General features: G+C 39.1%; 1 protein-coding gene across 1 annotated transcript in view; it reads right to left on the bottom strand.

Moving 5' to 3' along the window:
• Positions 1–15,992, bottom strand: part of SGIP1 (SH3GL interacting endocytic adaptor 1) — a 167,034-nt gene that overhangs the window by 32,376 nt on the left and 118,666 nt on the right. Inside the window, exons 12-16 of the mRNA XM_087820501.1 lie at positions 14,901–14,993; positions 12,952–13,026; positions 10,304–10,804; positions 2,999–3,126; positions 1,966–2,092 (exon numbers count right to left, since the gene is read on the bottom strand). Of these exons, the coding sequence (XP_087676627.1) occupies positions 1,966–2,092; positions 2,999–3,126; positions 10,304–10,804; positions 12,952–13,026; positions 14,901–14,993 (924 nt within the window). The remainder of the gene's footprint in view (positions 1–1,965; positions 2,093–2,998; positions 3,127–10,303; positions 10,805–12,951; positions 13,027–14,900; positions 14,994–15,992) is intronic.

The raw sequence follows: 15,992 nt of genomic DNA, 5'->3' as shown, positions 1-15,992 counted from the left end.
AAAAAAGAGGTAAATACCAAGATACAAGAAGCTGCTGGGTAGTCAGTCATTTGACAATGTGTTTACATCACCGAGAAGTGGCTGTCAGATGACCCACAGCAGCAGGAAATAAGGAACAGGAGAGTGAGGAATGCAGTGGGAAGATGAAAATGAAATTAAAAAAACACACAGATTAAATCAGAATGCTCCTCAGCAATGAAGCAATGTGACTATCCTCTCAGGTGGCTCTTTTATAAACCCCTCTGTGGTTCATCTTGTAAGAGTGTGTACTAGAAGTGTTCAGAATTAAAGTCACTGGCCAGGATTTGGGATTTTGGCAGCAGGGAGTATAAAAACACATCACAGAAAACACAGACATGGTTCAAATTCCCTGAGTGTGCAATTTTCTCTGAATCTCAATGAGTTGAAAGAACATGTTAGACGGTCGTCTGAGGTCACTTGAGGCTTGCTTTCTGAGTGACAGTTTATTCTCACTTTCCTCTTTGACCAACCAGAAAAGCCACATGAAGTGGGTAGGACAACTGATCTTGAGAAAAACAAGCAAAGGACAAAAAAACCAAAGCAGGAGTGGGGAAAATGGCCGTAACAATCAAGAGTACTAAAGAGAGTTCAAAAATCAGTTTGGGCTGTAAAAAAAAACACAAACAAAAAGCCAGAAAGAAATTAACTAATAGATATATAAAAATAGGAAGCCCCCAAATTGTCCCAATTAATGATGTGGATAAAGAATAGAGTTGGCCATATATATATACACACATATATACACATATAAATACATATACATACATATATATATTTATGACTGCATCATATGAAATTGGATAGCTGGCTATGTTTTCACCAAATTTGAAGGATTCTTTTGAGCTGCTCTAATTAATAATATAGAGCATGTGATATAGTTGAATTTCTCTTTGGGGCCCCTAAGAGGCACACCTTACTTAACTTATTCCACTGGAAAAATAGTGAGTTTTTTTCCAGAAGAGCTTCAGGCTTCGATCAAGCTACTACTCACATGGGCAATTCCGTAGCGTGTTCTTGGTAAGTAGCAGGAATTTGGTGTTTTTTTTTTAAGGAAATTACTTAGCTTTGGTTAATGATTCTCTCAAGCAATGCAGAATGGTCAGCTGGTTTATAATATGGGAGACTTGGAAGGGAGTTCTGACAAGAAAGGAAAACAATGGGGAAAAATGGAATGGAAAGCCCCAGATCAGAGACACCATGCAAACAGGAGAGGCAGCAGGAGCCTATGGAAGATGGGTGAAGATATATAGAGAGAGAGAACAGCCTTGGGGAAAGGCAAGACACTCCAGGCAAAAGGAGGCATTTAAACCTGGGAAAACCATCCAGCTGAGCAGCCATTCTCAACTCTTCACTTTCATCACACCATAAGGAAAGAGGCACTAAGGCATTTATTGCAAATGCCAGCAATGCTTATTTCTCAGGGAACACTGACCACATATCACTGTAAAGCACTAAAAAAACATGTCAAAAAGTTTGCTCAAGTCCTGCAACGCCAATGTGTATACCATCTGTCAACATAAGAACAACCAAAAGTGATGAAGAAATGAAAGCTTCAGGAAAATAAAAGCTCTAAATTTTGCGATTTCTGAGTTGGAATTTAAATAAACATTCTCCCTCAAAGGAGATGATTTTGATCATAAGAAGTAATATCTAAATTATAGGACCTTATTTGATTTCCTCCTAGCTTTTATGAATAGCTCTGTGTGGAACAGCATAAGAGAATTCCTGTAAAACACAGGTGTTAATGTTCTTCTACTTATTTGCCTAGTTAAAGCACTTGGCCTCCTTTGCTGAGAAGGTGCTTTTAAAAGAAGAGTCAGGTGATAGTAGCAAAACACACAGCAAAACAATTCTGATCAGAAATACAAGGCCTTGGGATTTTCAGGTCATAAATACAGCCAGTCAAAATCACAAACGGATGAAGAGAGAGGAGATAATTTTTACCAACTGTGGGAGTGGTGGCTGCACTCAAGGAATTGGTAGACGATATCGAAGAGGTGCTTTCAGCCCGGGCGAGGGGTGCTATTGGAGGAGGGCTGGAAGAATGTATGGGAGGGCTAAAAGGTCTGGGCTGCAGAGAGAAGAAAAGAGGTGGAGAGTTAGATACACAGGTCGTGGTACTTTTGTTCCATATTTCATGTCTCCCAGCCCTAGCTATAACAACTAAAGTTCTTAAAAGTACAGGTGACACCATTTTCACACTGAAATTATATCTACACAGGGGCTTGTAGATGGAGCTAGAGGAGCCATAAACTGCACCCAATAGGAATATGAGACTTAGAGAAGCTGAGATCTGTGATGCGGTCAGTAATGGATTTCAGGACTGTGAACTCACATGCTCTTAGGGACTAAGCAGGTAATAGAATCTGAGAGCTTAAACCCATTGAAAGACATTTAAATACAAAATACTGTAGTGTGCTAGCTAAACCAAATATTACGGATATCAGTTTGTGGCTCCTGCGCATAGATCCCGAAGGAATTTACATCTGCCAGAAGTCTCTTTATTGCTCACACAGAATGTTTTCCACCCCTTAGCCCAAAAACATGACGTAAAAAACTTCCAGAACAAACTCATTGGGCCACCACTCTCCTTTATATCTACACAGGGTGCCTACCACCAATAACTTCTCTATAGTCTGGGGATAGAAATCAGGACTTACCCTCTCTTGGAATCAAAGGAACACATCCCTTTCTAAAGGTTTAACACAATTGAGCATTACTGTCTTGATTTGCATCAAACCCACTGTAGCAGACCTGAGGGCCCCAGCATCCCTATTCCTACCATTTTAGACCCTGGCTTGAAAGATGGTAGAGAGTTGAGAAGGGTTGAAATGTACACCCCTACTGCATGCCACCTGTCAGGGCCATTTGTATAAGTGATCTAAGGCTTAGACCTGATGTGGAGGTGGCCTGTGTGAAGGTTTTTCACTTGTCATTCTCAGAGTTTCTGAGCAAGCCAGGGCAGAAGGGAACATACCACATCTCCGACTCCAGGTTTTCCTGGAGGCAGCTTTGGCCTAGATGGAGGCCGGGGAGGAGGTGGAGGTGGGGTGGTGCTGCTGCAGGGAACTAAGGGAGTGGCTGGCCGAGCAGGGGACGATGCACCTGAAAAACAAGCTGGTGTTAAAAACGTCTGGAAACACAGTTGGCCAAAGCGTTGTCAACACTTAATCTCTCCTTCCCCATTCCCACAGTGCAAAGCCAGTCCCAGACACCTTTTTCACTTCAGCCATTACTATATTCAACACTGTAGCACCTGGTATTTTTTTTTAATACAGAAAAAAAAATCACTCAGTTAACTGTGGTTGATGGTAGAAGCTGGAGCTCATTGCCTTCTGTTGTCATGTGACACCCAGTGAAAGGTAAATCCTTTTTGCTGTGACAGGAAAAATATTTTTAAGACTCTTTTGGCTGGGTGGAGGGTAGCTTTCATTTTGACCATATGTGCACCAAACTTATGCTAAATTCTTTTGATTTTTGCATATTCAAAATTTATTTATGTCCTAGATGGAAACGGAGGTTAGAAATTGAAGGAAGATGAATGATTTTTCCACATCATATACTTAAACATGTTTAAGACATTTGCCCTGTGTACTATGCTTCAAAATATGAGTGCTAATAAATACAAGCAACCACTTGATGGTAAGCAAAGGACAAAGTATAGGAAGGTAAATTATATGTTGCCTGAGTACTCTGTGTTTAGAATCTTAACAGAAAGACATTGAATTGAGAGGATTTTATGTTTTGAAGGAGGCTGCTTAGGAATCCGTTCCACATAGAGTTTGCCCACAATGATTTTTGTGTGTGTGTATGTGAAGATTTTTAAAAGAGCCTCTTGGATTTACTTTTCTGGTTGTCCATGACAAGCATGTGAAATACGGACGACACACAGAGGCCGGCATGCACACCAGTCAGCACCAGCAGGGTCTTAGACTCAGGGTTCTGCCTCTCATCACTCATGTGTCTGGGATACATGGGTAAACTGCTTGGCTAAAGTCCTTAAGAAAGTCAGATCAATATACCAAACGGTTCTTGTTCAGAAACATTTCAACTACTCCAGATTCGTTGTCACTTTGGTTAGAAAATCATTCCAAGAAAATTCTAGGAAATCCTGAGCCAGAAAAATACCTGCTCCCTCCTCCCTGCCTCCCCTCCAATATGCCACAAGACTGTGCTCCCTGAAGAATCCTAGCCCAGCATCTCCATCTCCAGACTGTCAGATTCTCAAAGAAGTTGAGCAACAAACTCATCATCTCAGCTTCTGCTCTCATCTTAGGAGAGTCCTTGGGCGTAGTTTGCTCCTCTTGTTTAAACCACCTGAAATCTTGAGCATGTTGTGTGTCTCTGTGCTCTTTATTGTAAGTGGAACTTCATTAGTGGGAAATCCTACTAATTATTATCTCCATCCCCAGCCCTACACCCACCTTCTCTCTACCATCACCACCTTTTTACCATATTCTTACTTTTTATTGGGCCAGAATCTATGCTAGCCATTACCTTATTTATCTTCACAGTAAGCTTAGAGGAAGGTATTGTCACTGTTTCAATGGAAAGTAAAGCTCAGAGATATTCAGTAACTTGCTAAAGGTCACACAGCTCAAATGATCTGTTTAACTCCAAAGCTCAAGCTCAAATGCAATGTCTTGTAGCCTTAGGTGGACTGTAGAGTTCAACATCTTGCATAAAGCCTGGTCCTATTTTTGCAGGGGCAGCTTGCACATAGTTCTCTAAATGGTTACATATTATGTGTGTTTTTTTGGTGACCAGGACATTACAAGCCCTAAAACAGTTCTGTCCAATGGAGCTTTCTACAGTGACAAAAATGTTCTAGAATGAGTGAATAGTCTTATTCTTTTTGATTAATCATCTCTTGAACAACAAAACAATTGGATATGTTTTGACAGGTCTCACTACAAAGTTATCTTTCAAGTTAACTGATTTACACCCAGGATGTTTCCAGAAAACAGAAGTGACAGCAGAGAGATGGGAGATAAACTTTTAGACAACAAAGTCTTTGTCAGGAACTTCCCTGGGGCTTTTTGGGGGTTCTATTTTGCTGGAAAACCATGCATAGGAATGGTTTGAAATGTTTATTCATGGTCTATTTCCAAGAAATAGTGTTCTGAATCAGTCTCAGGAAAGGTCAGCTGCTTATCCTTTCCTACATGTTCCAGAAGGGAAATTTTAAAGACTACTTTCAGTAATGCTTACGAAAGCAGTAAGGGATTAGCATCAAGGCAGTGTGGAATACTGACAAAACTGGATGAAAAAACAGACTATCTCAGTTCTGGCCCTGCCTGCCTCTTATCAACTAGGAGATCTTAACCTTTGTGAATCTCAGCTTCCTGTTTTAAAAAATGAGACATGTTTCTACCTTACAAGGTAGTTGTAACAATCAAAATGGAAATGCTGCCTGGCCAGTGTTGCTCAGTGGTTGAGCATCAATCCATAAACCAAGAGGTCCCCAGTTCAATTCCCAGTCATGGCACATGCCTGGGCTGTGGGCTGTGGGCTGTGTGGGGGTGTGTGTGTGCAGGAGGCCGTCAATTGATGTCTCTCTCATAGATGTCTCTCTCTATTCCTCTCCCCTCCTCTCTCTCTAAAATCAGTAAAACATAACAAAAGAAAAATGCTTATGAAAGTGTTTACTGAAGTATAAAATGCTATAAAAATGGAAGGCAATAGATTTTGATGATGATGGTAAAGATGTGTCTTTGGATAAAGACAGAACTAAAAGCAAAGAAAAAAGAGGCTAATTATGGACGCTTTATTTAATTCACTTTTTCCTTGCTGGATTGATTTAATTCATTTGTTATGCAGTTGGAAGATACTAAGGGAGTATTTAGGAATACAACCCTACTTGACAGAACCCTGAGGTTCAGCAGAGGATATTCAGGGACTGAGGGGGTATTTCACAAGTAAACTAGGGCTTCCCATACTTTTGTGAGATTACACAATTGTTTAGTATTATAAGAGTTAGAGGTTATTATTTATACATCTCTATCACTCTCTGATCTTTAATTATACTTTCATTTTCCCTTTAAGCAGTGTTTATTCCCAAGAACAATGCTGGAAAATAACTGGACAACATCTCCAGTTAAGGCTTAATTTTAAAAATCACAGGTACATTATCTGAGTTTTGTGAGTTCAAAAAAGTTGGCAACTATTGACATGTTCTCAACCCACTTGCTGCTCTCATCCATCCTAGTTTCTCTGGTGACCCACGAAAACAACAGAGCTATAGCTTCAACCTTTATATCTCTTTGTGTGTAGGTGGGTGGGTGGGTGAGGGTGGACAGTGGGGGCACCTGGGGAGAAGTGGTAAATAAAATCCAACAGACCTGGGGGCAGTTCCTAGCTCTGCTACTTAGTAGCTTTATGATTATGGCCAAGTTCAATCTTTGTGCTTGTTTCTTATCTGTAAAATGAGGCTAATACACCATAATGTTGTGAAATGAAATACATGCATTTCAAAATATGTAAGAAACCAAACAGCCTTTTCCTATTGTGTTTCTTAGAGCACAATTCCTCATTTATTTCAAGGAAGTATTAAATATGTGTGGGAATGGTTACATATTATGTGGTTTTTTTTGGTGACCAGAACATTACAAGCCCTAAAACAGTTCTGTCCAATGGAGCTTTCTGCAATGACAAAAATGTTCTAGAATGAGTGCTGTCCAATGAGATAGACACCAGCCACATGAGGCCATTAAGCACTTGAATTGTGCCTACTGCATCTAAGGAACTATGTTTAATTTTAATTAATTATAATTAAGATTAAAATACCCACACGTGGCTAGTGGCTTCCATATTGAACACCGCTACTCTAAAAAGACTTGTAGTTAGGAAATGTATTTGGTTAATTCAAACCCAGGTAACTGAAACTCATTTGCTTATGGATGTGTGGGAGTGTGTGTGTCTATGTATAGCATCTTTAATATTGCTTTAGTATTCCAAGTTGGAAAATGTTGCACAGAAGAACATTCTATCTTTATTAACACCTCTGTTTCCCTGGTCTCCACATCTGCTGCAGGCCAATGAGACTCTTTCTCCTCTCCACCCCACCTCCGGCACACAACTCACACAGACGAGATGGTCTTGACCAAGAATCAGAGTCTGCATTCCAGTAAAGCCATGTTCTGGCCAAACTAGGTATTTTTAACTCTTGCCTCAAGGAAATTAAACTTTATGAAGCAAATCTTTAACTTCCAACTGCTTTTCAACAGCAGACAGCTCTTGATTTACAAAGCTGTGAGAACTGCCTAAAATTAGTGGATGACAGTTACCTTGCTTTGAATGAAATTTTTAAAAGTGAGCATAATGGTATTCAACTAAACAGAGTTTGAGAAGTACAGGAAAAGTTAGTCTTCTCAGACTGTTATAAAGAGCAGGGAGTGAGAGCATCCATAATTTTTAAAATATGTGTCCATATCCTATTGTTGCAATCCTAAACTTACATTTCTGCCAGTCTGTGTATATTCCATCGATAAAACATTAAGTAGCAAATAAACTGGGACTTAAGTAAGGAGATAATGGTGCAAAGTTTCATTTATTCATGAGCTTCACTGGCCCAGTTCAATGTTCCCCTTAGAAATTCAATCCTTTAATCCCAGCAAAGTATAGTTTTTTTCCAGCTCAGTTACTAAGAATCAATAGTCTTTATTGGCAACATTTTAAAGTAATTTCAAATAAGGGTACAGAAGCTAAACATTAAAAAAAAAAAAAAAAAAAAAAAACTCCCAAAGGTTCCAGAAAGAAAGCCAAAGCTCCTCTCTCCACTCATATCAGTGGTCAATTCAATTAAACAAAAGTCTCCCAGAGCCTTGTGGAAGGTGACAGTGGAAACACAGATGAAAAACAAAGCAAATAAATAAAGAGATAAAGAGATAGATAAAATAATTCAAAACAAAACAAAACAACAAAAAAACAAAAACCAAAGCTTCCCTGTCATCCCCTCTCCCCACAAGAGCTTAGTGGCCTGTCACTGGAGAGAGGGCATTATTCCTTGAAAAGCCAGCTCAGAAGACTGAGAGCCTGGCCCAGGAAAGAGAGCCCCTTGGAAGACAACAGAAACACGCCCCTCTTTGACAACAGACAGCCAACTTCTTTGGGTTTGAGGTTTAAACTGAAGGCTTTACCTAGGGGCCCTTTATTGCCTTTACAGAGAAGTAAGAAGCTTATATCCCAGAAAAAGACCTAAAAAAGCAACAGAGGATGAAGGTGGGTGCTCTAACCTTCTAGAATTATAAAGAGGAGCACTGAGGGAGTGTGCTTTGAGAGAATATTGATGATCTTTTTGATGCTATATTGCAGCACAGGTGGGTGTCAGTTGTCATAAATAAGTCTGGGATATTTTGTAACTAAACCTTAGAAGAGTGCCTGTAGACAACTGTGTTACAAATACAGGTGCTGGGTTAGACAGACCTGAGTATGAATCCCTAAATCTATCACCTCTAACTGAGTAAACTTGGGCAAATTGCTGGATACCTCTGAGCCTCAGTTTTCCCATCAGTAAAATGGGGGAAATAAGATTATCTAGCACATGGGGTTGCTGTAAGGATAAAATAATATGCACTGAGCATGGTGCCAGGACGAGAAACTATAGCTGTTGCTATTATTGGCAAAATAAAGGCTCTCAAATGTCCTATGGTAAAAATAAAATAAAATAATAAAATAAAATAAATCTGCTGATTTTGTTTTGACATGTTTCTCAAACTTATTTGAGTATTGAACAGTTTTCATTTTTTAGGGGAAGGGGGCAGAGGGCACACTTACAGAGGAACTTGCACACACAGAGCAAGCCCTGAAAGATACTCCAATGAAAGAGGAGGCAATAAGGAGTATTAGAATAAAGACAAATGTCTTTCATTTCTAGTTCTTACTAGATCTAAATAACTTAAACTTGGTATCCTTTTTCAAGGCAAATGAAAAACAAATAGCACATGGCACCCCAGGAAGGTGCCTAAACCGAACCTACAGGCATGGGAGGGTCTTGCCAGACAAATGCGTGCACCAGTGGGATAAACAACATGGAAGATGTGTTAGAAAAATCGTGGTCATTCTTTGGTACGCATGACAGGTTTTCCCATCCTTTCATAATTACAGAAGGCAAAATGAAGCTTTGAATAAGAAAACCCCAAAACTCAGATTCAGTGTCAACATCTGCATATATCGTTCTAAAACATACAATTCTGATAGACTTTCCCCGTCACCTGTCACCACCCTTAGAGTTGACATGATAGGCTGACAAGCACATCAAAACGAAATCAGAGAATAATTTGTCTTTAGTGGCAGCTTGATTAGGTTGGGGATTTAGTGAGGTGTCTTCTTTTCGCTGTTCCCCAAAATCTCATTTTCTAACTTTTTTTTCTGAAATAAACTAGAAAGGTTAAGATGGTTCTCCCTTCATAAAAAAAAGGGGGAAAAAAAAAAAGGAAGGAAGGAAGAAATAAGAGAAAAAAATAGAAGAAAACCCCCACATTGACTTACAAAAACTAGGGCCCTTGGGAAAAGGAAATACAAACTTTCAGTTATAAGATAAAAAAGGTCTGAGTTATAAATGTATAACATGGTGACTATATTGTATAATTGAGAACACTGTATTGTATAGTTGAAATTTGCCAAGGGAGTAGAACTTAAATGTTCTCAATAAAAAAACAAAAACACATTAACATGTGAGGTGATGGATGTGTTAATTAGCTTGATGTGGGGAATCCTTTTACTATATATATCTATCTATATCCATATCCATATCCATATTTATATCTATATATCTCGAGTCATCACATTGTGTACTTTAAATAGCTTACGATTTTATTTGTCAATTATATCTCACTAAAGCTGAAAACAAAACAAACAAAACAAAATAAAAAACAAAAAACAAAAAAAACACCTAGGCCTTTGAGGAGATATCTGACAAGGAAATCAGACATTTAACATGAAACTTACTGGCTATGAAATCTGTCTTTCTAGAAGGCTCCTGAATTCCACACAATGATAGCAAAGCTTTATTTAAAAACATACACTTCCTAACTGCAGGGTGGGAGGCTGGGCACGCCTCAGGGCAGGGAGGAGAGGGCAGAACACATCCACAGACTTGCACTAGGACTGTGAGCATTTGATGGACTGACCAGGACATGCCACAGGGCCAAGGACACCCAAACCAAAGGAGGCATGACTGAAGCTCTAAACCAACTGCCAGGCAGGAGGAGGGTGTTGCTCATTCTGCAGCAGCCACGGCCATTCCCGGTCACACGAAGCACACGCAAACAGTAAGACGTACCACTGGTGGTCCCCGTACCACTGCCCGAGCCAGGTCCAGGGGATGAAACCACGGTTCTGTAGGTGGGTGGTGGTGGGGGAGGTGGAGTTGCTCTCTGTCCCAACCCAAAATCTTTAGGAGATGAGATTGTTTCTAAGTAATCATCTTTAATGTAGCTCTGCTCAGCGACTTTCTTCTGGACTTCTTCTAAATTGAGAGGCGAAGGTACATTTCGAGGAGGACCAGGGGGCCCTGGAGGGCCTGGGGGGCCTGGAGGGCTCAGGGGGCCCAGAACTGGGGAGTCATCTGGATTGTCTGCTGCAGCTGGTGGGGACACCACCTTTTCCCTTGGAGTCAACTCCGGAGTAACATGTTCTGGGGATGTATCAGAAAAATGGACCCACTTTTCTTCAGCATTAACAGCAACAGACTTGGGGGACAACACTGGGCCAAAAATGCTGTCCAAGTCATTGATCGATGGTAGTTTTTCAATTTTGATCTCTGTGGCTGACTGGTCAGTTCCTGTGGTTAAAGTAGTTAATTTTAAACTTTAATTGACTTTATTAATATTATTTGTATAGAGGATGGGGTGGGAGGGATGAGGCACAGCCTGGTAAATAGGCTGCCTTTTGAGGTACCTCACCAAGCATATTTCATGATGTAAAAATATTTTGATTGGAGCTGAAGGGGAGGGGAGAGCTCCCTGCCTCCAGAGTGTGAGCATCATCTTTTTGTGTGATTATTTACCCTTCTGCAGGGTGACCCCGTTAGCTACTTTTACCATCATCGAAAGTGCTGAGCATGCTGTGCTCTTTGGGCTGCTCACAAGGGTGCAGAGTATGATCATTCTGAGGGGGCAGTGCTAGGGTCACCGAGAAGCACGGGCTCGGGAACTGCAAATTCCAAAAGGGAGGCCCCTTGTGAAAATCTGGCCGACTGAAATACATATAATACAATAAAAGTAAAAAGATAGCTGAAAAATTACCTCATATTTGATTACCTACTCTAGCATATTAAATAAAAATGTTTGGTGAAAACTAATTATCTGTTAGTTTTAAAAAAATAGCACATCATAATTAACTGTATATCTTCTACCTTAAATATACCAGAAACACAGTATGATTATTTAAAGGGATATCCCCACATGTATATTTACATACACATATACAACCCACACACAACACACATAAAGATTATTGAGAAGATATTTACTACTTATTAGAAGTGTTACATACGTATATACCTGTTTAACAGGGAAGAAAATTATAAAAGCATTTCTATAAATTGTTTTGGTCAATTCTAATTGGTAAAATTGAAGCAAATGAGGCAAAAACTCTAATGAGGCAAAACTCTAATATATATCTATCTGAAGTCATGAGACAGAAAATTATGTTTTGATCCACATTAGCATCAGCTATTCTTTTTAATTCTTATCAATCATATGAGAAAAAAAATCAAAATTACCTTCTAGACCTTGGCAGGAAAGATTTGATAACAACTGCAGTGTGAGGAAGTATACTTTTTAAAAATTGAGGTTATTCAAATTAGAAATTGTTACCTAAATAATCGCAAGGCATGAGCAGAAGCATTTCACCTTTAAATAACACTGGCTACAAGAGCCAACTTAGTGTTCCATATTTCACATTTGAAAGGAGTTCACATTCAAGGTTCCAAGGCTACAGATAAATGGGGCAGCAGTTTGCATAGCCCACAATATTTATAATTTCATGGTAGATTTATTCATATGTAACATATTTATGAAGATAGAAGGGGCCAAAATGATTTGAACTTGCAAACACCTTTCCTGATGACACTCTGGATGACTCCCTGTTGGGTTTGAGTCAATATAAATTTCATAAATGACTATGTCTTGCATTCGCTCTTGTTGATAAATATCCCCCTCTGTAGCTATCAAACTCACCAGGCTGCATAAATAGCAGAGGAAGCATGAAGCTGCAATACAATTCCAAAGGTGATAAAGAACCACACTTTAAAGGCCCAGACACATAAAAGAACTATTACTGCTTTTGTCTTGCTACCCAATAAGACTAGGTGGATTATAAATTGTATGAATATGTAGTATTGATTTTAATAGAAGAACAAGTTGTGCCTTAGAAATTATCTGTCTAAAGGCATGCAGCAATTGCTTGCTGTGGTTCATCATCTTTGCACATCTTTTGGCCATAATAAGTACTTTTATGATTACTGAAAAAAAAATTCCCCACTGCCTGAGCTGCCCATCCTGGGAACTGTTTCATGTCTTTATAGACTAAACAGTTTTAATTCTGGTAAAAATTTTATCCATTCTTGGAAAATTACAAATTATTCTTGAGACTACAAATTTGCATATCATGAAAATGAGATCCAATGAAGTGACATGTCAATTAAGCAATGACTTTTGATAGAGATTTTTTTTCTTTTTACAAGTAAATGTGGCCCTCATTCAGCAATAATATACAGAAGAAAAATTAGCTGATAAAGTGAATCTTTTTGTGAAACTTGAGAGTGATTCTTTAAAATAAGTCTTCACGATAGGCTGTAATGGAAGTAAAACTAAATGCAAACATTTTCATGTTTAGTCTACAGCTCCCAACATATGGGTATGTTGAAGTCCGGGGATACTGTTCTGGTCGCCATGTCATCCTGGAAAAGAAGAAACTAAAGCTTACCTGGTCCCACTGTGAGGGGGGAGCCTGTTCGGGGTGGGGTGGTCGGTACATTTTTTGGAGGCAGTGGTGGAGGTGCTGCAAAGAGATGAGAAGCCAAGCATTATTGACTACTTTCTCCCCGAGATACACAATATTTTGTAGAGAAGCAGGATTTAAGCTTTCATTCACATTCCTGCTCTCGGAAATGGAACAGCCATTACTAGTCTAATTTTTTTTTTTAATTCAAAGCTGAGGGACTGATGCAGGACACATTCAGGTACTTCCACTTTATGAGAATGTCAGATAATAACCAATATAATATTATCATTTTATTCATTCATTACTTTATGACAAACCTCCTATGTCCTGTACTAGGAACTAGGTGCATAGGGTTGAATAAAAGGAGCTTCTGCCCTCAAGGAATTTATGACTGAATTATTAAGTATCATATTAACACACAGTTGCAATCCAGGTGTGATCAAGGAAATGAGAACAGCTTTGGTGGGGATTCAGGTGAGAGGTTTTGAACACAGTCAGGATATTATAGTCTAAATCACATGGCTTTATATGGATTGAATCTGGAAATATTTCTCTAAGTTATAGATCTTAAATTTTAGTATATTTTTGAAAGCCTGAAGTAAAATGATTTGAGTCAAGGAAAAATGAACACATTACCTTTGTAAAAATTACGGCTAAAAATAACCCCTGGAGAGAGAAAAGGTATTGTGTTATGGACCCAACCCTTCTGAACTGGACTTGTCATTCTGTGGGCAAAATCAGGAATTACTGCTTCAACAGTACATTTATTTTCCTTATTCTTTCTTTAAATGAATGTTTTCTTGTCACTGGCCATATCTGGTATATCCAAAGAGTTCATGCCACTGGGGTTCTAACCCTTTGAAAACACATCCTTGAAAGTTCAAGTTTAGAAAAGGTTGATTTTTTTTTCTGTTTATGAAGGAAATACCCTTGGAAAGACTGGATCACATGGCTTTATAGCAACATTTCCAACACATTGCTGCTTGGGCTATTGATTAGGAATCCCTTGGTTAATTCCTATGATTATTTTTAGGCACCAAAAAGCAGAGCCCTGGGGATGCTGAACTGGAAAAAGTATTAATTGGTCTCTATGTGAGCCTCACAGAGTAAAAATACCCTCTGCATTCCCCCTCCACCCCCAACACCTTTCTCTGAGATCCAATATTTCTCCCATGGGATTTTTAAGGAGTACTTTTCACACGCACATCTACTATGATAAGTCTACTAAAACGAGAACTCAATAAATCCATTAGACAGGTGGCTTGACCGAATGAGCAATCCATTCAGCCTGAATATCCCAACCCACTGAAGGTGAAGGGCTCTAAAGATCTTCAGGACCTCTTTCCCCAGTCACCTGGAGTGGGCGAGGGCATGCTGGAATAGCTGGGCTGACGGTCCTGCTTTGAGATAAATTTGCCTGAATCTCCTGTTTCAGCTTCTCTCTACCATATAGTATTGTTTCTCTTGCTCTCTAATTATTCTTTCCTTTTAGTGTGTCCTTTTGTCCTATGCAGCCTCAGTTTTCTGTGGGACTAAGAGAAACCAAACCTAACTTGTTGTTGTGTGATACCTCTGTTTTGTCTGATAGCCCATGCCTGGAGCACAGTAGGTTCTTTGGCTCACTTGCTTTTCACTCTTACATATACATAATGAATGACTGAATGAGTGGATGAATAAGTGAGCCTATGGCATATCAAAAGAGACTAGGATCCGAAGTTACTAGTTTTGCTTTATTTATGCTATTCCTGCCTTGACAACCTGCCCTTGGTCCCTTTAACTCTAAAGCCTCTTAGAATAACATCTTTTCTCAATATTACACAGTCCAAATGTTGCTTACGCAGACTTTCTAAGAGTTGCCTAATTTCACTATGCAGACAGACAGTAAAAAATGAGTCACTTATTTTTCCAGACAGAGCAGGCACATAACTTACTTCCAGTGGGAAAAGGCCTTGTTAACTTTGGCGACTCGATGCTTGGATTAACTGGTTGGCCTGAACCCCATATCTCAGGCTGATCTAAAAGAACTGGAAACATAAAAAAATTTTTCCAGGGTGAGTTTACAAAAAACATGCCCCTAGATTTTAGAACTTAACATTTCAATTTAAAGTTGAGCTTCACAAAACTACTCCCCTCCTGCCTCAGTACCAAGCAAATTAATTTAGGAATGTGCTGCTGCTCGTTCTTTTCAAGCAGAGAATGGAAATAGGAATAGGGGGTGTATGTTTGTATGTATATGGGAGGGTGAGTGTTTACATCCAGCTAAATAAAAACTGCATTTTCGTTCTGGTTGGTCACTCAAGGACATGCTGAATGTACTGGTTCAGTTTCTGGCACCCATTTGAAAATCCAGATATTAACCCCATGGAAATTTGCTTTAAGTTGGTTTATTCAAAGTTTGCTATGAATATGCTTCAAAAATTAAAATGCCTGGGTTTCATACAGTGGTTTGTATCTTTAAAGGGTCTTATAGGGTCTTTAAATAAACCTTTCACAGCATCACAGAGAGAAATTAAATTATCTAAAAATGTTTGGTGAATATCTTAAGAAAACCAAGAAAATAAACAAGTGCTTAGACATCGAAAGTAAATCAGGGCAATTAGGTATTGAGCCTAAGGACACTGAATCTAAGGCTTCTTTGTTTTGTCTCCTCCTTTTGATTTTTTTTATTGCTATGGTAACAATGTAAATAACTAGCTCTTCCCAGCACCTATCATGTGCCAGGACCTATATAAGTCCTAGCTGTAATTCATTATGCTGTAAAACACAAGCTGGGAAGTTAGTTGAATGCGGATTTGAATCCAGCCTCCACACTTATTGTAGACCCTGGGTAAGTCATTTAACCTCTGAGCTTCCTTTCCTTTAGCGTAGAGATCATAGAGCAATCTCACTTACTAAAAGGCTTAAAGGGGGATATAAATATAATGTATACAAAATGTACATAAATCACTTACCACAAGGCCCATAGCTACTGATATATATATTTAATTCTACCACCACCACCATGTGGTTGGTATTAGTACCAT

Source organism: Miniopterus natalensis, chromosome 9 (assembly GCF_054644295.1).
Source record: "Miniopterus natalensis isolate mMinNat1 chromosome 9, mMinNat1.hap1, whole genome shotgun sequence".
Classification (NCBI taxonomy): Eukaryota; Metazoa; Chordata; class Mammalia; order Chiroptera; family Miniopteridae; genus Miniopterus; species Miniopterus natalensis.
Note: the sequence above shows the minus strand (reverse complement) of the source record. Positions and strands in the feature narration are given on the sequence as shown.